Raw genomic sequence first — 27,267 nt, forward strand, 5'->3', positions numbered from 1 at the left:
ATGGGATTTAGAACCTTTATCTGGAGATCGGTCTATATAGCAGCTATATCCAAATATGGTCCGATTTGGCCCGTTCAAGAACTTACCAGCGTGCATCAGAAAGACGTATCTGTGCCGAATTTCAGCTCATTATCTCAATTTTTGAAGGCTGTAGAGTGATTACAACAGACGGACGGCCAGACACACGGACATCGTTAAATCGTCTTAGAATTTCACGACGATTCGAAATTTATATCCTTTATAGGGTCGGAAATTGATATTCCGATGTGTTGCAAACGGAATGACTAAATAAATATACTCCCTATCCTACGGTGAAGGGTATAAAAATATATTGAAAATTTCTTTAATGGGGAACTACACATACCACTTTTAACAACAAAAAATTAAAAAAAAAAAACAAAAAAAACAAGTAAAAGCGTGCTAAGTTCGGCCGGGCCGAATCTTATATACCCTCCACCATGAATCGCATTTGTCGAGTTCTATGCGCGGTATCTCTTTTTAAGCAAACCGAGAATATTGAATAAGAACTGTTATGCTATTGGAGTTCTATCAAGTTAAAGCCCGATCGGACCATAAATGAATGCTGAACATTGTAGAAGTCATTGTGTAATATTTCAGTTCATTCGGATAAGAATTACGTCTTGAAGGGGCTCAAGAAGCAAAATCGGGAGATCGGTTTATATGGGAGCTGTATCAAGCTATTGATCGATTCAGACCATATTATACACGTATGTTGTAGGTCATGAAAGAAGTTGTACAAAATTTCTGCTAAAACGGATGAGAACTGCGCCCTCTAGAGGCTCAAAAAGTCAAAATCCCATATCGGTTTATATGGCAGCTATATCAGGTTATGTACCGATTTACGCCCTTACTAAGAGTAGTTATTGCAAGTCATTACAAAACACCTCATGCAAAATTTCAGTCAAAGCGGACGATAATTGCGCCCTCTAGAGGCTCAAGAAATCAAGACCCAAGATCGGTTTATATGGCGCTATATCAGGTTATGAACCGATTTGAACCATGCTAAGCACAGTTGATGAAAATGACACTAAACTACCACGTGCAAAATTTCAGTCAATTTGGACGAGAATTGCGCCCTCTAGAGGCTCAAGAAATCAAGACCCAAGATCGGTTTATATGGCGGCTATATCAGGTTATGAACCGATTTGAACCATGCTAAGCACAGTTGTTGAAAGTGATACTAAACTACCACGTGCAAAATTTCAGTCAATTTGGACGAGAATTGAGCCCTCTAGAGGCTCAATAAGTCAAGACCCCAGATGGGTTTGTATGGCGGCTATATCAGGTTATAAACCAATTTGAACCATACTAAGCACAGTTGTTGAAAGTGATACCAAAACACCACCTGCAAAATTTCAGCCAATTTGGACGAGAGTTGAGCCCTCTAGAGGCTCAAGAAGTCAAGACCCATGATCGGTTTATATGACAGCTATACCAGATTATGAACCGGTTTGAACCATACTTAACACAGTTGTTGGAAGTGATACCGAACCACCACGTCCAAAATTTCAGTCAAATCGGACGAGAATTGCGCCCTCTAGAGGCTCAAGAAGTCAAGACCCATGATCGGTTTATATGACAGCTATACCAGATTATGAACCGATTTGAACCATACTTAACACAGTTGTTGGAAGTGATACCAAACCACCACTTCCAAAACTTCAGTCAAATCGGACGAGAATTGCGCCCTCTAGAGGCTAAAGAAGTCAAGACCCATGATCGGTTTATATGACAGCTATACCAGGTTATGAACCAATTTGAACCATACTTAGCACAGTTGTTGAAAGTGATACCAAACCACCACTTGCAAAATTTCAGTCTAATCGGACGAGAATTGCGCCCTCTAAAGGCTCAAGAAGTCAAGAAGAAGTTATATGGTGGCTATATCAAAACATGGACCGATTTGGCCCATTAACAATGTCAACTGAATTACACTAATAAAAAGTATTTGTGCAAAATTTCAAGCTCCTAGCTTTACTTCTTCGAAAGTTAACGTGCTTTTGACAGACAGACGGACAGACAGAGGGACGGACGGAAATTGGTAGACATACGGAATGACATGACGATCAAGAACATATATACTTTATTGGGTCTGAGATGCATATTTTGAAGTGTTACAAAAAGAATGACGAAATTATTTAACCCCCATCATATGCTGGAGGGTATAAAAAACTTTCAGTTTGTAAAATTTTTTGAAATAAACCTTGAAAAATCTTTTAGTCTGAAAAACCCAAACTCTTTAGAGAATTGATTTAGTGAAAATACTTACATTCGCATATGTCTTCTGGCTGCCGGTATTGTATCATCAGTTTCCTTTAACAATAGACGTCGGGCACACAATATACATTCGGTGAAATAATCGATCAAATCAAATTCGATCTTCTCTATGACATACGTGAGACGTTCCTTGTTGTTCATTACTTTTCGAAATTCTATCGCTTGTTTATTATCAAAATTCCAGACATTATTTGCATAGTATTCAAATACTTCGAAGCCTTTGGTTATACGATTTTGTACCTTCATTAGCCTTTAGAAAGAAGAGAAAACATTAAATAAGTTCTTTTAAATGGCACAAAAAGGATCAAGGAACTCTTATATAAAGGAAATTGAATTTAAAATCCAACATTTTGGAAAGGGCAAGAAAGGCAACTCTTGCCTTATACACCTGCGAGAAAGCCATTGGCAAAAGTAGGGGGTATAGACCGCGTGTCATGCATTGGGTATATACTGTAGTTGTCAGATCTTTAATGCTATATGGTGTTGTGGTGTGGTGGACGGCGCTTCAAAAGTCCACCTACTGCTCAATACTTAACCGGATCCAAAGCATAGCTTGTTTGTGCATCACAGCCGCACTTAGTACGACACCATCTGATGCGCGGAATTTCATGCTACATCTTATGCCTCTGGACATTGTGGCTAGACAAATTGCAGCTACCACTGCTGTGAGGTTAAGGGAGCTTTCTCATTGGTCATGTGGCGGCTACGGACACTATAAAATGCAAATTTGTTGCAAATTTTGCTCATGAACATTCCACTAGGGAACAGGGGCAAACTTCTCACATATCAATGAGTACGGTCCGATTCAAGTTCAAGCTCAATTATAAAAGGCCTCCTTTATATAGCCGAGTCCGAACGGCGTGCCGCAGTGCGACACCCCTTTGGAGGTAAGTTTTACATGGCATAGTACCTCACAAATGTTGCTAGCATTAGGAGGGGAAAACCACCGCTGAAAGTTTGTTCTGATAGTCTCGCCAGAATTCGAAACCAGGCGTACAGCGTCATAGGCGGACATGACTATGCGCTACGGTGGCTACGGACACTGTGTTTTCTTTAATACAATATCCGATGTTCCAGGCAGTGAGGATTACACCCTACCTAGGCCGCTTTTCGATAAAAATTACTGTACCCCTATTCTTGATAGAACCGATTGGAACTACGATATTCCTGGTAACAGAAATTACATAGACTTCTATACGGATGGCTCCAAACTAAACAACCAGGTAAGCTTTGGGGTGTACCCTGAAGATCTAGAACTGGTCATATCGAAAAGGTTACCCAACCACTGCAGTGTGTATCAAGCGGAGATCCTTGCAATTAAGAAAGTGGTGGAATGGCTAAGATAATGTCATTGCGACGATTGGCAATAACATCTCCTCAGACAGCCATTAAATCCCTGGAGAACGTATTTCTGAATACAAAAACCGCCCTCGACTGTTGCAGATCTCTCAACGAGATGGCTGAACAGTTCAAAATTCACCTGTTCTAGGTGCCGGGCCACAGAGATATCCCAGGGAACTGTAAAGCGGACGAGCTTGCGAGACTAGGAACTACCCTTCCTACCATTCCAGCGATGCTGGAATCTGTAGGTATGCCTCTAGCGACATGTAAGCTAAGTTTTCAGGACCAGGTCCGCAGGACAACGAATGATAGATGGTCACAAAGAGGGGGCTGTGAGCATTCCAAAACTATGTGGCCCAAGATACAAAAGGTCCTCTCAAAAACCCATGTCCAAACTGAAACTTTAGCAGACGACATGGGAGTGAGAGCAGAGACAACGGAGGACATGTTGAGGCTTTTGATGAAACCCCATTTTCCACAGGATACGAAGGGACTCACGGAGACACCGGAATCTTGGAATAATGACGTTGATCGAAGGTTTATAATTGCGGAATTTATGGTGAAGGAATCCTTGAGGAGCTTCAAACCATTTAAGTCACCCGAACCCGATGGAATATTTCCGGCATTACCACAGAAAGAGGCAGACTATCTAGCGCCTCGTCTGGCCAAAATTTTCACAGCGTGTTAGGACTTGCATATACTCCGAAAGCCTGGCAGGAGGCAAGGTTGGTGTCTATACCCAAGACCGGCAATGCAAGTTATTGTGACACCAAAGGCCTACAGACCCATAAGCCTAACGTCCTTTCTACTCAAAACCATGGAACGTATTGTGGACATCATGATAAAGAGTAGGAAATCCAGCGAACTGCTCAAATACAAACAGCATGTCTATGTCAAGGGAAGGTCGATGGAGACTGCCCTACACGAGGTTGTGCATAGAATAGAAAAATCCTTCGATGCCAAAACGTACACACTGGCGGTAAGCATTGACATCGAGGGGGCTTTTAACAATGTGCGGACCGACACTCTAATCCAATCCTTAGACCAGTACTGGGTGGACCCGGTCCTTAGAGACTGGATAAACCATATGCTAAGGAACAGGTTGATAAATTGTGTGTCTCATGGCATAAATATAAGGGAGAAAGTGGCACAAGGCACGCCACAGGGGGACATTTTATCGCCACTGCTATGGGTGACCACCATAAATGACCTATTACGGATCCTGACTGCGGGCGGATTTGAACCCAATCCTTAGACCAGTACCGGGTGGACCCAGCCCTCAGAGACTGGATAAACCATATGCTAAGGAACAGGTGGATAAATTGTGTGTCTCATGGCATAAATATAAGGGAGAAAGTGGCACAGGGCACTCCACAGGGGGACATTTTATCGCCACTGCTATGGGTGACCACCATAAATGACCTATTACGGATCCTGACTGAGGGGGGATTTGAACCCGTCTGCTACGCAGACGATGTTATAATACTTCTAAGGAGATCTGATCCAATCCTTAGACCAGTATCGGGTGGACCCAGCCCTTAGAGACTGGATAAACCATATGCTAAGGAACAGGTGGATAAATTGTGTGTCTCATGGCATAAATATAAGGGAGAAAGTGGCACAGGGCAATTCACAGGGGGACATTTTATCGCCACTGCTATGGGTGACCACCATAAATGACCTATTACGGATGCTGACTGAGGGGGGATTTGAACCCGTCTGCTATGCAGACGATGTTATAATACTTCTAAGGGGTAAGGATCCGAACGAGCGATTTCGATATCTGACAAGGTAAAATACTTAGGTGTGATCTTGGACAGAAAACTGAATTGGAAGTGTTCGGGAGCGTACTATGAAGGCTCACAGATGTTTGGCACTATGTGGACGGGTCATAGGCTCGAAATGCTTGAATCCTAGGATAATCATCCGGCTCTACAGTTTATAGAGAAAAAGTGCAACATAATGACCATACAACAGGTTCAGAGAACATGTTGTCTTGGCATAGGGGGAGCGATGAGGACCACGCCCATTAGGGCACTGGAGTCTATTCCAGATATCCGACCCATTGGCATACAGATTAAGTGTGAGGCAGCCACTACGGCTATGAGATTTAAGGCGATGGGAGAATGGATTGAGGTTGGGAGCAGCTCATACCATCGCGGTATAATCGAGGCGACGATAGGAAATCTGGAAGGCAAGAGCTTTCCGATCGGATACCAGAGATGAACCTTGAAGTCGAGTGCGAGATACTGCTGCCATCGGCACAGTCTTGGATTGACGGAACCCTAGTATTGGCATCTGAAAGATCATGTTACACGGATGGATCATAGCTAGGGAAACGAGTGGGTCCTGGGGGTTTACATTGAGAACCCAGGGACTGAGATCTGTTTTAGACTGCCTGACCATGATACAGTCCTGCAGACGGAGATCCGAGCGATCACTGAATGCGTGAGGTGGTGTGGTGCTAACGCGAGGACGTCGAGTGTGAACATCTTTACCGACAGTAAAATTGCCATAAGGGCAATAACAGGACGGTAAGGTTACGAACAGTCTTGCAGTGTAAGAAGGAGATTAAAATCTGCATCGTCTGGGTGCCGGACTATAACGAAGTAAGGGGGAATGAAAGGGCAGACGATTTGGCGGTGAAGGCCAGAGGACTGCCGTCAATAAACTTGGTTAACCCGAAGCTTTTCGGGTCGACGCAGTCCGAGTTAAAGGAGTGGGCGACGAATGCGCATGCAACATTGTGGAACAGCGAAACGGTCGGTAGGACTGCGAAAATCCTATGGGGGAGAAGACGCGGCTATTACTGAAAGGAAGCAAGAAGAGGGTCAGTATAGCAATTGGTATCATAACGGGACACATAGGACTACGAGCTCACTTATGTAAAATCGGTGCGGCAAGTGATAGCATGTGTAGGGCATGCGGGAAAGATGATGAGATGTTGTAGCATTTCCTTTGTCATTGCCCGGCTTTCACGTCCAACAGATACTGGCACTTTGGGGGAGACACAATACCAGACATGAACCAACTTAGGGAAGTGGTATTGAAAACAATTAAGGATTTTGTAAGTAGCACGGAATTCCTAACTTAAAGATTTGTTTTTAGAGGTTACTTTATAGTTTTTAGAGCGCTCAACAATCCGATTACTGGCTTAGGTGTATGTCCATAGTGGCATGGGGCGGATTAATATATGCACCCTCTTTTTAACCTAAACTTACCTATGTGGCCTAACCGAGACTTTAAGAGGTCTACTGCTTTGCTTTCATTGGCTAGAACAGACGTTTCAGTCATTGTGTCCGTCACTGTCACTGTCTAATCGGAAAACATGCTGAAAGACTGAAGGTTGCTCCTAAATTTGGTCACATTGGCATATCTGAAATGTGTTAGGACTGCCAAATTTTCATTTTAAAGAGATGTCTCTATCCATTCTGAAATCGCCACTTTTTTCCGATTCAATCCCACTGTGCGTTGTATGCGGTATAAAATGCGTTTTCATCAAAAGCTTCAACATATCCTGCGTTGTCTCCGCTTTTATTCCCATGTCGTCCACTAACGTCTCAGTTTGGAAAGGCGTCTCGTTTTGCTTGAATTTCAAAACCTCAGTTAGGAAACGATCCTACAGCCGCCTTCACATTACTAATCAGAGTACCCTCTTACTCAGCTACTAGGACGCTTACATGGCATGCATACTTACACCGGAGGATATCCCAAAATTCTCAGCAGCAAATCCACAAACAAAGCCGGCATCCAATGAAAGAGTATCATACACATCCAGTGAACAAAATAATTTGATTTCATTGATCCGCCAGGATACCAGGCCACACCATTCAGTGGCACTCGATTCTCAATGACCCATCGTCCGATCTCGATAATTTCCGACCAGGACACTTTAATTTCATTTGAGCTGGTCATATGGGCAATGCGGCTATCCATTGGTCCCAATTCGGGTGAAAGAAAACGCCAAGTAGCCACCAACATGGCATTGACCGCTACATCGACCGGCAGAAAATCCCCGTAACCATTCTGTTGACAATACATGGTGCGAATGACACCTTTGCCGGCACCAATTAGAAGGCCAGTTGGACCATTGATATTATCTGTCCAACCTGGTACAGGTTCTCGCCAAACCGGTATGACTATCGAGGGGCGCAGGATGGCCGAAGGGATCTTATCAAATCTCTCGACTACCAAGGATTCGGCCAAAGCTTTGGTATAGGCGTAGGTGTTGGGAATTTTGCCCAATATTCTTTTTTCTATTGAGGAAATAGTTTGGTCATCCAACCATTCACAGGCACTTATCACCGCGTAAGCATCACCGGGGGGATCATAGGGTTTCTCATACAGAGTCTTCACATGCAAATGGCAATAGGCCGTGGAGACGTGACAAAATAAATCCAAATGCTTAAAAGTGGCAGCCAAATCCAACATCAGTTTTGTGCCTCTGACGTTCATGAAGACGGCGCGTCGCAAAGGTTCATCGAATCTGTCATGGGTGGGGGAAGAGGAAAAAACATGAAATTTTAAGGATGTTTAAAATAGTTGGCCTTTAACCTCTTACCTTACAGTAGCCGCACAATGCATAATCAAAGAGACCTCATTACGTAGAGTTTCTGTGTCTTCGGGGGATATGCCCAAATCGGGGAGCAGAACATCGCCGCATATTGGCACCAATTTCCCCAATATCCAATCTAGCCCATGTTGTTCTCTGACTTTTTGAAAAAGCTAAATTCAGAAAAAAGTAGAAATTTAAAATTTTGCAGGAGGCTAAAAATCCCCCTGCCACGATCGAAACAGGAGGGCAAGGCTTCCAAACAGGGCCCAAAAAGTTCTGTGTGGGTGGGTTATTCCATTGAATTGGGCTCAAGGTATGGGGAAGGACAGAACTCAAAAGGGAATTCGACAACAGAGCTAGTGAAGCAGCTAAGAAGAAATCGTCCGCAATCGAAACGCAAGTGTCCAGTGTCCTGAGGAAGAGTGATTCTTTGTTTTCTAAACTGCCCCTGGATGCGTAAGGAAACTCTTCATGACAAGATCGAACGAACCTTACCATGAACGCCTGGTGGTCTCAGAAGACAAGGCACATGCAACAGAGTTGGAAATTCTGCATCTTGGCTATGGTCCGGTTTCTGCGGATAAATTTTCACCATTGTGGCACTAAATATCCTTCAGGAAGGCAGGAGGATTCGACGTTCCTCTTATCCTAGAACCATGGGTCTGTGGATGAATGGTTAGGAGGTGAAGGACGGTAGGGAGATGATGAACGGTTGTAGCGATGAGGCGAAAGATGGATTAGGAGTTAGCAGACTGCATCGATTAGGTGGGTGAGTTTAAGGCTGCTGTACAGTGTTGAAGTTTTCGGAGCTGGTTGTGTGAGTGTAGAAGTTCTTTGTGGTATACATTTTGCTATTCCTTGTGAATAGCAGAATGTATACCGTGTTGTGTGGATATTTCGGTGGCATTCCTCTTTTGGCTCAGTCTTGTGCTGAATCATTTTGGGTTATGCCACCTGATTTTTGATGGTTCTGTATGAGGTGTTGCTATGGGATGGAGTTTGCATCATCCCACTAGATAATCCGACCGGAACTGTTTGGAGTTCAACTGGAAGTAGTTGGACTACCAGAGTCCTTAATCTCGAAAAAGAAAATCTAAGTCGAGAATTACCTGCTACTTACAAAATTCCCAATTGTTTTCCATACTAAGCCCCTAATTTGATTCATATCTGATATTGTGTCCCCACCCAGGTGCCGTTGTCTGTTAGCCGCGAAAACCGGGCAATGACATAGGAAATGCTCTATCGTCTAATCATCTTCCCCAAATAGGCTACAAATGCTATCACTTGCCGCACCTATATTGCATAAGTGAGCTCGCAGTCCTATGTGTTTTGCTATGATATCCAAAGCTATACTGATCTCCTTCTTTCTGCCTTTTAGTAATAGGATTTTCTTCGTCCTACCGACCGTTTCGCTGTTGCACAGTGTTACCTTAACTCGGACTGCGTCAAGGTTGACCCGAAAGGTTTCGGGTTAGCCAAGTTTATTGACCATTACTATAAACTCGTCCGCTCTTTGATTTATTTTACTCTGCTATAGGCGGCACCCAAATCATGCGGATCGTGTCATCCTCAGAGAAGGCGTTAGTCTCCTTCTTACACTCCAAGACGGTTACCGTCCTAGTTGTTATTGCCCTGAACTTACCACCCTGGTTGTTATTGCCCACTCGACGTCCTCACGTTACCTCACGTTACTACTTTACGCATTCTGTGATCGCCCGGATCTCCGCCTGCAGGACCGTATTAGGGTCAGGCAGTCGAAAAGAGATCTCAGTCTCTTGGTACTCAAAGTAGACCCCCAGGCCCAGTCTGTCCCCTAGCTTTGGTCCATCTGTGTTGCATGATCTTCCAGATGGCAATACCAGAGTTCCGTCAATCCTAGCGTGTGCAGCTGGTAGCAGTGTCTCGCACTCGACCTCGAGTGTCGTCTCTAGTATGCGATCGAAAACCTCTTTCATTCCTTCCAGGTTTCCTATCGTCGCCTCAATTATACCGCATTGGTATGACTTGCTCCTATGGAGGCCACCGTAGCGCACAGGTTAGTATGTCCCATCATGACCAACAGAAAAAGTTTTCAGCGGTGGTTTTCCCCTCCTAGTGCTGGTAACATTTTTGAGGTACTATGCCATATAAAACTTCTCTTCAAAGAGGTGTCGAACTGCGGCACGCCGTCCGGACTCGGCTATAAAAACGAATCGGACTGCACTCATTGATATGTGAGAAGTTTGCCCTGTTTCTTAGTAGAATGCTTATGCCTCACACTGAATTTGTATCTCTATGGGTCGGATATCTAAGATAGTCTCCAGTGCCCAAGTGGGCGTGGTCCTCATCGCTCCGCCTATGTCAAGACAAAAAGCCAGTGCCGCTGGGAATAGTGCCTCGCACTCAACTTCAAGTGTCGTCACAGGTATGCGATCGGAAACTTCTTCCATTCCTTTCATGTTTCCTATCGTTGCCATGATTATACCGCGTTGTTATGATCTGCTATCCTCTATTAATTTTTCCATTGCCTTAAGTCTCATATCTGCAGGGGCTGCCTCACATTAAATTTGTATGTCTATGGGTCGGATATCTAAAATAGTCTCCAGTGCCCTAGGGGGCTCAACAAGTCAAATCAGGAGATCGGTTTATATGGGAGCTATATCCATATCTGAACCGATATAGCCCATTTGCAATCCCCAACGACTAACATCAATATACAGTATCTGTGCAAAATTTCAAGTGGCTAGCTCTACGCGTTCGACCGCTATCGTGATTTTGACAGACGGACGGACGAACATGGCTAGTTCGAATCAGAATTTTGAGACAAGAATATTTACAATTTATGGAGTCCTAGATCAATATTTCGAGGTGTTACAAACGGAATGACTAGATTAGTATGCCCCCATCCTATGGTGGTGGGTATAAAAACAGATTTGAATGACTCGAGTCACTTCAGTGAAATAAATTTAATGGCAAGGTAAGAGAAAATTTGAGTACCATGTTGCGTATGATTGACATATAAGCATTGCCAACAATCATACGGCCTGATGTCCAGCCGTATTCAATGAATACTTACCACATTATCCAACATATCCTTGATACGTTCCACCGGTTGTTTGCCTTTCTTTGGCCTTATCAAGAGATAAATTCTTTTCACATCGCTACAGGATCTATAACAGCATATGTAAAAAATTAAAGATTTAGAAAAAATAAATTTTTGAATAATAAAAGGGAGAGCGTACCTTAACAATTTTTCTATCAAAACTTTGCCCATAAATCCTGTGCCTCCGGTTACGAAGAGCGTGCGGCCGGCAAAGCATAAGGCAATGCGATCAACTTCTGATTCATCCACATGATCGATTTTAACAAATCCTGGATCTTTTTCAAACTCCAACTTTGGTCTGGCAGTCATTTTGTTAATGGGAGTTGTGTTTATGGGATTTCTACAGCCTTATCAAGTAAAAAAAAATATAAATAAAAACAAAAATTGCTAATCGTTGTAAATATTTAAACATTGTTCAACATCATGCAAAGGTTAACCAATTTTATAATTAATTTGAAAAATAGGAATGAAGAGCTCAATAGTCCTATCAATGGGCCATTTTAAACAGTCTCTGTGATTTTTAAGCTTTCGAAAAGTTTCAAAATATTTGAAATAGTAAATGTCACTTCAAAATAAGCGCAACATAGTTTTTTACGGTTTACATTCTTCATTTTTTTGGGAAATTATGATAAATTTAAACTAAAACACTTTCCAAAATATAAGACACATATAAACAAATATGAGCCGCGTTGCCTAATCAGCTTTTTAACTGCTCAAAAATAAGTAGCTTGAACCGCAAATAAGCATTCATTGAGTCACATATGTTTGAAGGTAGTTTTGAATGGCCAAACATATTCGCACATGAAACCGAAAGTTTCCATTTAGCGTGGAAAAACGATTTGAGCTTGATCTAGGAATAGCGGTAACTGCTATTAAATTGGCCATACCACAAAATGTAAACAAGAAACAAGATGCTTGCGTATGCGCATGTGCACGAGCTTATTTCCCAAGCTAGTTAAACCAGCTGAAGAGCAAAACCGCAATCAAAGCCCAATCACATGTGTAGTTGAGAGTAGGTAGCTAATGCAGTGTTGCCATTGTTGAATGTGATGTTTTGATAGATCTACAGATTTCTAGAATATACATGGAAGTCGATTTTTTTGGTTAAGTACAAACTGTCTGCGACACTATGATCAAGCTTTCATGAAAATCGAATTTTATTTTTTTTTTATTATTTTATTTATACCCCACACCACTAATGTGGTAAAGGGTATTATAACTTAGTGAATTTGTTTATAACACCCAGAAGGAAGAGAGATAGACCAATCGGATAAGTATACCGATCGACTCAGAATCACTTTCTGATTCGATTTAGATATGTCCCTCTGTCTGTCTGTCCGTCTCTCCATGTTAATTTGTGTGCAAAATTCAGGTCGCAATTTTCATCCGATCGTCTTTAAATTTGGCCCAAGCATTTTCTTGGATCCGGAGACGAAGCCTATTGAAATTGGGAAAAATCAGTTCAGATTTGGATATAGCTCACATATATATGTTCGTCCGATTTGGACTAAAATTGCAATTATATCGTCATTTGTAAACCGATTCTCACGAAATTTTGCACGAGGGGTTCTCTTATAGGTCTCGTCATTAGTGGTGAATTTCATAGAAATCGGATCGGATTTAGATATAGCTCCCATATATATGATCGTCCGATTTGGACTAAAATTGCAATTATATCGTCATATGTAAACCGATTCTCACGGAATTTGGAAGGAGTATTTCTCTTATAAGTTTCGACATTAGCGGTGAATTTCATAGAAATCGGATCGGATTTAGATATGGCTCCCAAATATATGATCGTCCGATTTGGACTAAAATTGCAATTATATCCTCATATGTAAACCGATTCTCACGGAATTTGGAAGGAGTATTTCTCTTATAAGTCTCGAGAAGAATTTCATTGAAATCGTATCAGATTTAGATATAGCTCCCATATAAATGTTCCTCCGATATGGACTAGTATTGCAATAATTTGGCCATTTGTTAACCGATTCGCATGTAAATTAGCACCAAGGGAATCCCCGGTATTGCTATTGAATTTAATAGAAATCGGTTTAGATTTAGATATAGCTCCCATATATATGCACCTCCCGATTTTCATTTTTAAGGTCATTGCTAAACCACCCCAACCATCTCCGATATCTGGCGTTTTTGAAAATGAGGTAAGGGGAGGGTCCGCCCATTAATGTTTGGATGCTAGACCTACTTCATTCGCTTGGTTTTGGTAGTGGATTGGAGTAGGCAAACCCTTTACCCAGAAAGTGGATATGGATTTTCATTTTAAAGGCCATTGCTAACCCACCCCAACCATCTCCGATATCTGGCGTTTTTGAAAATAAGGTAAGGGGAGGGTCCGCCCATTAATGTTTGGATGCTAGGCCTACTTCATTCTCTTGGTTTTGGTGCTGGATTGGTGTAGCCAAACCCTTTACCACGAAAGTGGATGAGGGGTATTTAGCCCCGAAAAATATCAGCATCGTGCTCAACTCTCAAATTCCTTTTATTTGACCCTGAAAAATATCAGCATCGTGCTCTACTTTCAAATTCATTTTATTTGAGCCCCAATTGCCATTGGTTAAGGGGGAATTTATAGGGTGAGACGACATCCAAAGACTTGGCCATTGGTTAAGGGGGAAACCCAAGTCTTTGGGGGTCGTCTCACCCTCGTTTTCTACTATCAAATACCTATTATTTGAGCCCCTTATTGCCATAGTAGGCACACATGGCCGGTTTGAAGGGAGTTTAGGGAGCGGACCCTGAAATAATATCAGCATAGTGCTACAGCACGATTTTGTTTGACCATTTTGAATGTGGCGATCAATATATTCAGGGCTACGGGTCTTGTTCAGATCCACACTAGTTAATTTTTTGTACTGGTTATCTGCTTTAAAAAAATCATATTTTAAAGCTACCACTTGGGATGCAACATTTTTAAAGATCAGTAGGTCCTCCTTTGTCTATCCCAATTTGAGAGAAAAAGGTGTACTCTCCTACCAAAGAACTTTTATTACTGTCCTTTTCTATCCCGTTCGACCTTTAAATATTATTTGTAATTCCTTTTTGTTTTGGATAGGATGGGGGGAGGGGGATTGCCCTCTAACATGTCCTTTCATTTGAGTATAATATATTCTCGGTCGTCCTACATGACTGTTTGGTGTTGTTTTTTTTTTTTGGGTGAAGAGGGTCGGTACCCCCGACGCTAAGAGCCAAGAGGCAATTTATTTTAGTCCTTTTTTGTCGCGACCTACATGCCCTGCTTAACCGTAGGACGTGACCCAGATACTTTAATCCTTATGTCAACATTAGATTCGAACTCTACTGTTATATACCATCTTTAAATTTCCTTATTATCCCGATCGAACTACACGTCCTACTGAAGGGTATATAGTGGTTGGGTGGGCCGGTCCCAGACTCTGTCCCAAATGTGTATACCAGATTCGCAGTCATCTCCCAAGGACCTTTCATTTGATACCCATTTTGTGACGTTGAACATTCATACCCGCTTTGGGCGTTTTTGAGGGTGGGGAGGCCCGTCAGACACCAAGTAATACATTTTTATGTCAGATTTGTACTTTACTTTTAAATACCTTTCATTTGATACCCATATTGACCAAAGCGGTAAGTGTCTTTTTGGGTGGTGATTTTGGGGATGGGGACCCCCCGACACTTAGGGGGCGATTTTTATGCCAAATTCGCACTCTACTATTAAATACCTTTCATTTGATACCCATATTGTCCTAATCGGTAAACATGTCCGTTCGGGTGGGTCTTAGGATGGGGCGTCCCCCAGGGCATTTGACCCCAAAATTTTATACCAATTTCGTGTTTTTGGGTTACCATAAGGTGGCATGCCAAATTTCGCTTAAGTTGTTGCATCCATATCAGAGATCTGGCATTTTTGAAAATGAGGGTAAGGGGGAGAGCCCGTTTTTTTTTTAACTTTGTCGATATTTTTATTACACGGACTCATGTGAAAATCTTATTTCTAATGAAAAAGTAAAATTATTTTTTTACGAATTATTTTCAAAAATTTATTTCTGTAGAAAATTTTATTAAAATTTAATTTTCTTAAAACTTGTCTAAAATTTTATCAAATTTTTATTTCTATAAAAATTTTGTGAAATATACACTCATTGGCAACTCTGATTATGGCATTTGGTTTGTTTTGGTTTTTCTTTCCTATCGACTTTGTCTTGATTTTCACTCCCCTCTTCCAAATACTCCACTATAAGAAAATGAAACAAAAACATAGTGCCACAAATATGTGCGAATGTAAGCAAAGCCATGAACGTATGTGGGCCATCAAACACACATTGTTGTTGCAAAGCATAGCCACATTAGTACTTGGAGTCTTTCCACCTCAATTAAGTTACAAGCTCACTATCATGGAACTAGGTCAGATATTACGCAAAAACTTTACTCATTGCTGCTACCAGAAAAGCGGCTGACGACGCAGACGAAAATATGATAGGTTTGATTTTTATGGCACGGACCATAATTCGGCGTCTCGCCATTATTTGCGCTGCACTACTCAAGTGATGAATATAGACTTGGTCAAAATCAACAAAGAACGGCCAACAACTCTGTTAGCGGTTATGTTGCAACTTTATTCATGGTGCAGTTGCTGGTGGTTGTGGTGGTATTGATGGTGGCTATTGGCGGTATTTGCAGATTTACACAACATTTGTTTTGGTGTTTTGCGCTGCTTGCGGTTTCCAAGTACGAAGAAGGGGCATACCACAACTCTTGACGGCCACCACACACAATTTGTGTAAATAGGAGGAAATGCACAATGATCAAAAGCGACATTCAGAGTCAGTCAGTAGATCAGCCATAGCCACGTAGAGTGCTAATAAAAGTGAATGTGTTTTTAAACGGATACAAGCACTCTACCACCGAACAGTGTTGGCGATGTGAGTCTAAAGAGACTTATCAGCTGAGTCTAAATCAGCTATTGAAACTTTGTCAACAATTTATTTATTAACTTTTGTTATTTTTTTCTTTTTGAAATAAAATAATATTCGTCCTAAAAGGCAAAAAACAAAATAAAAATTCGGCAAAGCCTAGCAGGGATTCGAACCTGGACACACTGAGCAACAGCGGGAAGCCATCAATCGAACTTCCAAAAGATGCCCAAATAACATGTGTATACCATGGAGGCCATGTAGTAGTATGGAAAATAAGTTCACCACTACAAAGAAAAAACACATGCGATGGAAGAGAACAGCTAGTGTGAATGGTGTCATATTTGGTTAGTGTCGTGCTTACATCGCTGACACGTTTTCACTGTATTTTCCATAAAAGTACAACATAGCAATGTATGACCTTTGAATCATCCACACCTAAGAAGACGAAACGCGTCCCATAGTGGTTGGTGTGCTGCGATCTCTGGTTTTCCTTTTCCATTGCAAATCGATAATCATTCTCGTACTCTACCCCCAAATACCTTTCATTGGAATCCCATATTGTCCCGATCGGTCCACTTTTGATTTATGGGTGGTTATTTTGGTGCAGTTTTGGTCTTGGGGCGGTGCCCTAGGTACTTGCATTAATGTTTGTCATCGTATTCGTATTCTACTCCCGCATACCTTTCATTTGAGTCCCATATTGTCCCGATCGGTCCACTTTGATTTTGGGCGGTACTTTTGGGGCTGTTTTTGGCTTTGGACGGCTCCCTAGATACATGGATTCAATTTATAATATCATTTTCATGCTCTACTCCCGAAAACCTTTCATTGGACACCCATATTGTCCCGATCGGTCCACTTTTTATTTTGGGCGATACTCTTGTGGCGACGCCTTAGATACTTGGATCCAACTTTTGATACTATATCCGTATTCTACTACCGAAAACCTTTCATTTGAGTCCCATATTGTGCCGATCTGTCAACATTGATTTTTGACCCTTGGGGCGGCTTTGGGAATGGGACGGCTCCCTAGGTACTTACCCAATTTTAAATATCATACTTATACTCTACTCTCAAATACCTTTTATTTGAGTCCCATATTGTCCCGCTCGGTCCACTTTGATTTTGAGCACAACTTTTTCTAGGTACTTGGACCCAATGTTTAATACCATATTCGTATTTAACTCTGAAATACCTTTCATTAGAGTCCCATATTGTTCCAATCGGCAAATATGTCCTGCTGGGGGCTTTTGGGGGTCGGGAAGGCCCCTCAGACACCATGGAATATATTTTTATGTCAGATGTGTACTATACTTTTAAATACCTTTCATTTGATACCCATATTGCCCAAAGCGGTAAAAGTGTCCTGTGAATGGTGTTTTTGGGGGTGGGGACCCCCCGAGACTTAGGTCGTCATTTTTATGCCAAGTTCACACTCTACTCTTAAATACCTTCAATTTGATACCCATATTGTTCCAATCGGTAAACATGCCCGTTCGGGTGGGATATGGATGGGGCGTCCCCCCAGGGTATTTGACCCCAAAATTTTATACCAATTTCGTGTTTTTGGTAAAGGGGAGGGTCCGTCAACATTTTGATTTCTAAAGACTTTATTAGAGCCCGATATTCTCATGGAAATTTTGCCAGTGGGAGCCCCATATTGCCATGATCCGTAAATACGTTTGTCCGATTTAGGGGTGTTTTCGGGGATGAGGTGGTCCCCCAGACACTTGACCCTGAAAAAAAGTATCAGCATTGTGCTCTTCTCTCAAATACCATTAAATTCCATAACGCCATTGGTTTTAGGGGAGTTAATAGGATGAGGCGTCCACCCAACAATTGGCCCCAAAATTGATTATCAAATTCGTTTTCTAATCTCAAATACTTTTTATTTGAACCACATATTGGCATGGTCCACATTTGGATATCAGATTCGTATTCAACTCCCAAATACCTTTAAATGAAAGGTATTTAATCTTAAATACCTTTCATTTAAACCCCTTGTTGCAAAAGTCAGCAAATACGTCCGGTTTGGAGTATGGGCCCTAAAAACTATAAATATCGAGCTCCTCTCTCTTTAAGACCCAAATTGTCATGGTGAGCAAATACGTCCTATTTGGGGGTTGTTATGGTGGTGGGAAGTCCCTTAAGCAGTTTGTCCCGAATGTTGATATGAAATTCGTGGTCTTCTCTTAAATTCCTTTCATTTGAGCTCCATATTTCCATAGTCGGCAAACATGTCCGGTTTTGTGGGGTGGGGTGGCCACTAAATGACTTGGCCCTGAAAAGATATATCAGATTCGTGTTCTACTCTAAAATACCTCTTATTTGATCCCCATATTGCAATGGTCAGCAAATACGTCCTTTTTAGGTCGTGTTATGGGGGTAGGGTGGCCCCATAGACACTTTTTCCCGAACATTGATATCAGATTTGGGCTTCTCTCCTTTTTCCTTTCATTTGAAGGTAAGGTAAATTTGTCCTCTTTGGGGGTGTTTTTGAGGAGGTGCGGCACCCTAAAACTTGGTCCCACATTTGAATATCAGATTCGTTTTCTACACTAATATACCTTTTATTTGATATTATAACCATGGCCAGTAAATATGTCCTATTTGGGGGGCATTTTGGGGATGGGGTGGACCCCCAGAAACTTGGGCTGACATTTGGATGTCTGATTCGTATTCTACTTGCAAATACCTTTCATTTGAGTCCCATATTGCCATGGTTGGTAAATATGTCCGATTTAGGGGTGTTTTTGGGGTTGGGGTGTTCCCCCAAACAATTGGTTCGACAATTGGATCTGATTGGTTTTCTAATCTTAACTACCTTTCACTTTAATCCCATATTGTGATTGGTCTATATATATATATATATATATATATACATATATATATATATATATATTTGGTAGGTTTTTGGGTGGGTCAGCCCCTAAGGTACCCCATCCGAAATTTGAATGGAGAGCACACAAAATTTCGGTTGAATCTCACTACACATTTCTACTTTATTATACGCTCCCCCATAGGATGGTGGTATACTAATTTCGTCATTCTGTTTGTAACTACTGGAAAAATACGTCTGAGACCCCATAAAGTTTATATATACTTGATCGTCGTGACATTTTATGTCGATCTAGCCATGTCCGTCCGTCTGTCTGTCGAAAGCACGCTAACTTTCGAAAGAGTAAAGCTAGCCGCTTGAAATTTTGCACAAATACTTCTTATTAGTGTAGGTTGGTTGGGATTGTAAATGGGCCATATCGGTCCATGTTTTGATATAGCTGCAATATAAACCGATATTGGGTCTTGACTTCTTGAGCCTCTAGAGGCCGCAATTCTTATCCGATTGGAATGAAATTTTGCAGGACGTGTTTCGCTATGACTATCAACAACTGTACCAAGTATGGTACAAATCGGTCTATAACCTGATATAGCTGCCATATAAATCGATCTTGGGTCTTGACTTCTTGAGCCTCTAGAGGGCGCAATTCTTATCCGATTGGAATGAAATTTTGCACGTCGTGTTTTGTTATGATATCCAACAACTGTGCCAAGTATGGTTCAAATCGGTTCATAACCTGATATAGCTGCCATATAAACCGATCTTGGGTCTTGACCTCTTGAGCCTCTAGAGGGCGCAATTCTTATCCGATTCGAATGAAATTTTGCACGACTTGTTTCGCTATGACTTCCAACAATTGTGCCAAGTATGGTTCAAATCGGTCCATAACCTGATATAGCTGTCATATAAACCGATCTTGGGTCTTGACTTCTTGAGCCTCTAGAGTGCGCAATTCTTATCCGATTGGAATGAAATTTTGCACGACATGTTCCGCTATGACTTCCAACAACTTTGCTAAGTATGGTTCAAATCGGTCCATAATCTGATATAGCTGCCACATAAACCGATCTTCGGTCTTTACTTCTTGAGCCTCTAGATGGCGCAGTTCTTATTCGATTTAGCTGATATTTTGCATGAAGTATTTTATTATGACCTCCAACAACTGTGCCGAATAAGGTTCAAATCGGTACATAACCTGATATAGCTGCTATTTAAACCGATCTTGGGTCTTGACTTCTTGAGCCTCTAGAGGGCGCAATTCTTATCCGATTGGAATGAAATTTTGCACGACGTGTTTTGTTATGATATCCAACAAATGTGCCAAGTATGGTTCAAATCGGTCCATAACCTGATATAGCTGTCATATAAACCGATCTGGGGTCTTGACTTCTTGAGCCTCTAGAGGCCGCAATTCTTATCCGATTGGAATGAAATTTAGCACGACGTGTTTTTTCTATAAATTCCAACAACTGTGCCAAGTATGGTTCAAATCGGTTCATAACCTGATATAGCTGTCATATTAACCGATCTTGGGTCTTGACTTCTTGAGCCTCTAGAGGGCGCAATTCTTATCCGATTGGAATGAAATTTTGCACGACATGTTCCGCTATGACTTCCAAAAACTGTGCCAAGTATGGTTCAAATCGGTCCATTACCTGATATAGCTGCCATATAAACCGATCTTGTGTCTTGACTTCGTGAGCCTCTAGATGGCACAATTCTTATCCAATTAGAATGAAATTTTGCACGATGTGTTTCGTTATGATTTTCAACAACTGTCCTATGTACGGTTCAAATCGGTCCATAACCTGATATAGCTGTCATATAAACCGATCTGGGGTCTTGACTTCTTGAGCCTCTAGAGGGCGCAATTCTTATCCGATTGGAATGAAATTTTGCACGACGTGTTTAGCTATGACTTTCAACAACTGTGCCAAGTATGGTTCAAATCGGTCCATAACCTGTTATAGCTGCCATATAAACCGATCTTGGGTCTTGACTTCTTGAGCCTCTAGAGGGCGCAGTTCTTATTCGATTTGGCTGATACTTCGCATGAAGTATTTTATTATGACTTTCAACAACTGTGCCGAATAAGGTTCAAATCGGTACATCACCTGATATAGGTGCCATATAAACCGATCGGGGATCTTGACTTCTTGAGGCTCTAGAGGTCGCAATTATTATCCGATGTGCCTGAAATTTTGTACGACGGTCCTCTCATGACCATCAACATACATGTTTATTATGGTCTGAATCGGTCTATAGCCTGATACAGCTCCCATCTAAATCGATCTCTCTATTTTACTTCTTGAGCCCCTAAGTTCTTATTCGAATTGGCTGACATTTTACACAGGTCTCCAACATATAATTTAATTGTGGCCCGAACCGGACCATATCTTGATATCGCTCTAATAGCAAAGCAAATCTTTTCTTTTATCCTTTTTTGCCTAAGAAGAGATGCCGGGAAAAGAACTCGACAAATGCGATCCATGGTGGAGGGTATATAAGATTCGGCCCGGCCGAACTTAGCACGCTTTTACTTGTTTTTATAGTAATTTTGTTCAAGAAAAAATATTTGTTTTAGGAAATTGTGTAAAAAGATATTTTGCCCGTCTTTAGTTAACTATAGCGCACATAATGTCGCTACTAACCAGATTTGGCTGATTTTTATGGCTGAAGTGCATTGGTGCATTTATGTCAGTCACACATTTCATATACTACGAATTGTGTTTTCCACACCGTTTTTGTTTTGAGTTTAGGAATTAGAAGTGAGCAAGCCAATCACCATGGCATATAGCACTGCGGCTAACAAATTGGTAGGTTTTTCCATTGTGGTTTTCTTGGTCACTAATTAAACAAACTTGTCTAGGTTTTCTTGGATTACAGGCATGGATATGATGATGATGATGCAATTGCAGACAGGTATTGTGCAGTTATTTTAGCACCGTCTATAACTGTCGGGATATGTTGGTGGTGGCCAAGATCACCATCATCACCGTCAGTCACATTAAACTTAAGTTGATTACGATGATGATGATGATTATGATGCCAAATGGCTGGCACTAAAATATCATGGCTTTGGCATTTCATCATCAGCATTTCCATTAAACCATGAAAACGGGTTAATGTGTTAAGTGTCCATATGCACTTGTCATTAAAGAAACCTAGCCTAATGGCCTAGCCTACTGGCTCTGAGGTTAATGTTTAGTTTAGTTAAAGCTGGCAACTACATACAATAACCACATGGGTATTAAATAATTCCTGTTCGAAATACTGAGCCACTTGGGGTTACAAGTGAGAGTGAGTGTAGCCAAGTTTGTAGTACGCAAACTTGGATTTTGAAGTTAGGCGTGTTTTTTTTTTTTGTTTTACTCGTATGTTTCTCTTTTGTTTATGGCCTGCAACATTGTAGTTCGTTATAATAACCCCAATTGAATGTGAGCAAATTGTTATTGCACAATAAATGCATAAAACAATTTCAAATAATAATTACAATTATATTGGACTTTTGCTGTCGTTGTTTTGTTGACATGAACTTGAAAAAGTATCGTAACTCATAATTTTAATGCTAAGCCCAGTCTTTAAGAGGTGATCAATGACGTCGAGTAATAATCAAATAAAACACATAACGCTTAATAATTAAATAAAATAAAGCAATACAACAGAGTTAAAAATTAAAGTATTGAGTTTTCTATAAGAATTAAATTTGTATAATTTTTTTTTTATAAAAATACCATTTTTACGTAATATTTTATAGAAATAAAATTTTTTCTTAAAACACACAATTTTGACAAAATTTTCTTAAAAAAATTTTTTGTGTTTGTATGTATAGGCTATATAATTTTTTCATATCGGAAGGGGGACGGACCCTCCCCCTTACCACAAAAGAACGGCCCAAAAATAAAAGTTTGCTGATCGGGACAATATGGGACTCATACGACACGGATGTCGAAAAGCCGAACATAAGTCGCTGTGTCAAATTTCAGTGAAATCGGATTATAAATGCGCCTTTTATGGGGCCAAGACTTTAAATCGAGATATTGGTCTACATGGCACCTATATCTAAATCTGAAACGATTTGGGCCAAGTTGCATAAACATGTCGAAGAGCCTAACACAAAGCACAGTCCCAAATTTCGGCGAAATCGGACAATAACTGCCTCTTTTATGGACCCTAAACCTTAAATCGAGAGATCAGTCTATATGGCAGCTATATGCAAATCTGGACTGATCTGGGCAAAATTTAAGAAGGACGTCGAAGAGCCTAACCAAACTCACTGTGCCAAATTTCAGCGACATCGGACAATAAATGCGTCTTTTATGGCCCCAAAACCTAAAACCTAGATATCGGTCTATATGGCAGCTATATCCAAATCTGGACCGATCTGTGCGATATTGCAGAAGTATGTCAAGAGGCTTAACTTAACTCACTGTCCCAAATTTCGGCGACATCGGGCAATAAATGAGCATTTTATGGGCCCAAAACCATAAATCAAGAAATCGGTCTATATGGCAGCTATATCTAAATCTGAAGCGATCTGAACCAAATTGAAGAAATATGTCAAAGGGCCTAAGACAACTCACTGTCCCAAATTTCAGCAAAATCGGATAATGAATGTGGCTTTTATGGGCCTTACACCATAAATCGGAGGATCGATCTATATGGCAGCTATATCCAAATCTAGACCGGTCTGAGCCAAATTAACGAAGAATATCGACGGGCCTTACACAATTCACTGTCCCGAATTTCATCAAAATCGGATAATAAATGTGGCTTTTGTGGGCCTAAGACCCTTAACCGGAGGATCGGTCTATATGGCAGCTATATCCAAATCTGAACCGATCTGGGCCAATTTAACGAAGGAAGTCGAAGGGCCTAAGACAACTCACTGTCCCAAATTTCAGCGAAATCGGATAATAAATGTGGCTTTTATGGGCCTAAGACCCTAAATCGGCAGATCGGTCTATATGGGGGCTATATCAAGATATAGTCCGATATAGCCCATCTTCGAACTTAACCTGCTGTGCAAAATTTCAGCTCAATATCTCTATTTTTAAAGACTGTAGCGTGATTTCAACAGACAGACGGACGGACATGTCTAGATCGTCTTAGATTTTTACGCTGATCAAGAATATATATACTTTATAGGGTCGGAAATGGATATTTCGATGTGTTGCAAACGGAATGACAAAATGAATATACCCCAATTCTTCGGTGGTGGGTATAAAAATTTGGTCCAAGTAACTGGAAATCCCCTATAATAAACGATCATGACAATATGGGACTCAAATGAAAAGTATTCGGGAGTTGATTACGAATATGGTCAAGAAGGAGGACTAGGCTTTAAAATTTAATGATATCGGCAGGTGGCGGACCCTCCCCCGTTACCTCAAAATCACCCCCCCACATCAAAAGTGAGCCGATAAGGCCGATATGGGTATCAAATGAGAGGTATTGGAGATTAGAATACGAATATGGTATTAACATTTGAGTCTAAGTTCCCATCGGCCCGCCTTAACCCCAAAACTCCCCCAACTAGACATATTGGACATTCATGTCAATATGGGGCTCATTTGAAAGGTATTCGAGAGTAGATTAAGAATCTGACATACAAAATCCGATCGAAGTATAGGGGGTCTCCCCAACCCCAAAACCGCCCCGAATGGGCTTATGACCCATCATGAATATGTGGGATTCGTTTTGTTTGTTTGTACCGTAGAATCAAAAACTGCTGAACCGATTTTCTTAAAATGTTCACAGTTTGTTTAAGATTGTCTGGAAGGAAACATATAGTTTTAGATATCGGATGCAGGCGGATCCTCCCCCTCACCCCAAAAAGGCAACCCAAAAACCAAAAGTTGCCCGATAGGCACAATATGGGTATCACGTGAAAGGTATTGGAGACTAGAAAACGAATATCGTATTAAAGTTTGGGTCTAAGTACCCAGCGGCCGCTCCAACCCAAAAACTCCTCTTAAAAGATTTATTCAACGTTGCTTTCAATATGGGACTCAAAAAAAAATATTCGGCAGATGTTTACAAATATGGCATAAAAAAATAAAAATTAGGTCCAAGTAATCGAAGTTCGCCCCATCCCCTAATACCCCCAAATGGGCACATAAGCAGACCATGGCTATATAGGATTCATATGAAAGGTATTTGGGAGTAGATGACTAATATGACATTAAAATATGCTTTCTAGGTGGCGCTTTTCCTCCTAAAAATACGTCAGATAGTTTAATTGACCTATTGTGACAATATGGGACTCAAATGAAAGGTATTTCAGAGTAGAAAACGAATTTGATATCCAATTTTGGAGCCAAGTGTTTGGGGGCACGACCTAAAGCACCCTCTAAACTGAACTTTACTTCCTACTATGGCAATATGGAACTCAAATCAACGGTATTTGGGAGTTAAGAACGAATTTGTTATCTATTTTCAGGGCAAAGTATCGATGGCCACCCAAGCCTCTAAACACCCTCATATGAGCCTCGAATTAAAGGGATTTGGGAGTGAAGCACAAATTTAATATCGATATTTGAGTGGAAATGTCTGAGGTGCCATCCCTCCCCTAAAAAACCCTTCCCATTACCCTAATTTTCAAAAACACCAGATCTCGGAGATTTGTAATGTGATTCGTTCGTCGGTCGGGTGCCACGGGGACCACCCAAAACCCGCCTAATGGATATAAACTTAAAACTACTCACTGTTTTAAATTTCAGTGAAATCAGGTAATAAATATGGCTTTTATGGGCTTCAGACCCTTTATCGGCAGATCGGTCTAGATGACAGCTATATCTAAATATAGTCCGATCTGAACCATATTTGGGTCCTATGTTAGGAGGACTAAAGCTACTCACCGTTTCAAATTTTAGCGAAATAGGTTAAAAAATAAAGCTTTTATGGGCTTTAGACCCTTTATCGGCAGATCGGTCTATATGGCAGCTATATCTAAATATAGTCCGATATGAACCATATTTGGGTGCTATGTTGGAAGACCTAAAACTACTCACTGTGAAATTTTAGCGAAATCGGATTTCAGATAGATCAGATCGCATTAGACCCTTTATCGGAAAATCGGTTTATATAGCAGCTATATCCAAATATGGTCCGATTTGGCCCGTTCAAGAACCGATTTGGCCCGTTAACCAGCGTGCATCAAAAAGACGCATCTGTGCCAAATTTCAGCTCAATATCTCAAATTTTGAAGCCTGTAGAGTGCTTACAACAGACGGATGGACAGACGGACGGACAGACACACGGACATCGTTAAATCGTCTTGGAATTTTACGACAATCCGAAACATATATATTTACTTTATAGGGTCGGAAATTGATATTTTGATGTGTTGCAACGGAATGACTAAATGAATATACCCCCTATCCTACTGCGGTGGGTATAAAAATGTATATATTTTTATACCCACCACCGAAGGATGGGGGTATATTCATTTTGTCATTCCGTTTGCAACACATCGAAATATCCATTTCCGACCCTATAAAGTATATATATTCTTGATCAGCGTAAAAATCTAAGACGATCTAGACATGTCCGTCCGTCTGTCTGTTGAAATCACGCTACAGTCCTTAAAAATAGAGATATTGAGCTGAAATTTTGCACAGATTCTTTTTTTGTCCATAAGCAGGTTAAGTTCGATGATGGGCTATATCGGACTATATCTTGATATAGGCCCCATATAGACCGATCCGCCGATTTAGGGTCTTAGGCCCATAAAAGCCACATTTTTTATCCGATTTCGCTGAAATTTGAGACAGTAAGTTGTGTTAGGCCCTTCGATATCCTTCGTCAATTTGGCCCAGATCGGTCCAGATTTGGATATAGCTGCCATATAGACCGACCCTCCGATTTAGGGTCTAAGGCCCATAAAAGCCACATTTATTATCCGATTTTGCTGAAATTTCGGGCAGTGAGTTGTGTTAGGCCATTCGACAACTTTCTTCAATTTGGCTCAGATCGGTTCAGATTTGGATATAGCTGCTATATAGACCGATTTTTTGATTTAAGGTTTTGGGCCCATAAAATGCTCATTTTTTGTCCGATGTCGCCGAAATTTGGGATAGTGAGTTAAGTTAAGCCCCTTTACATATTTCTGCAATATCGCACAGATCGGTCCAGATTTCGATATAGCTCCCATATAGACCGATATCTAGGTTTTAGGTTTTGGGGCCATAAAAGACGCATTTATTGTCCGATGTCGCTGAAAGTTGAGACAGTGAGTTTAGTT

At 41.1% G+C, this 27,267-nt stretch overlaps 1 protein-coding gene across 2 annotated transcripts in view; it reads right to left on the reverse strand.

The window, feature by feature from the left end:
* LOC106080792 (putative fatty acyl-CoA reductase CG5065) overlaps positions 1-27,267 on the reverse strand; it is a 44,834-nt gene that overhangs the window by 2,002 nt on the left and 15,565 nt on the right. For both annotated transcript variants that reach the window (XM_059370564.1, XM_013242354.2), the window contains exons 2-6: positions 11,416-11,623; positions 11,250-11,343; positions 8,201-8,364; positions 7,337-8,125; positions 2,291-2,548 (exon numbers count right to left, since the gene is read on the reverse strand). In XM_059370564.1, the coding sequence (XP_059226547.1) occupies positions 2,291-2,548; positions 7,337-8,125; positions 8,201-8,364; positions 11,250-11,343; positions 11,416-11,585 (1,475 nt within the window). In that variant the 5' untranslated portion in view covers positions 11,586-11,623. The remainder of the gene's footprint in view (positions 1-2,290; positions 2,549-7,336; positions 8,126-8,200; positions 8,365-11,249; positions 11,344-11,415; positions 11,624-27,267) is intronic.

This window comes from Stomoxys calcitrans, chromosome 5 (assembly GCF_963082655.1).
Source record: "Stomoxys calcitrans chromosome 5, idStoCalc2.1, whole genome shotgun sequence".
NCBI lineage: Eukaryota > Metazoa > Arthropoda > Insecta > Diptera > Muscidae > Stomoxys > Stomoxys calcitrans.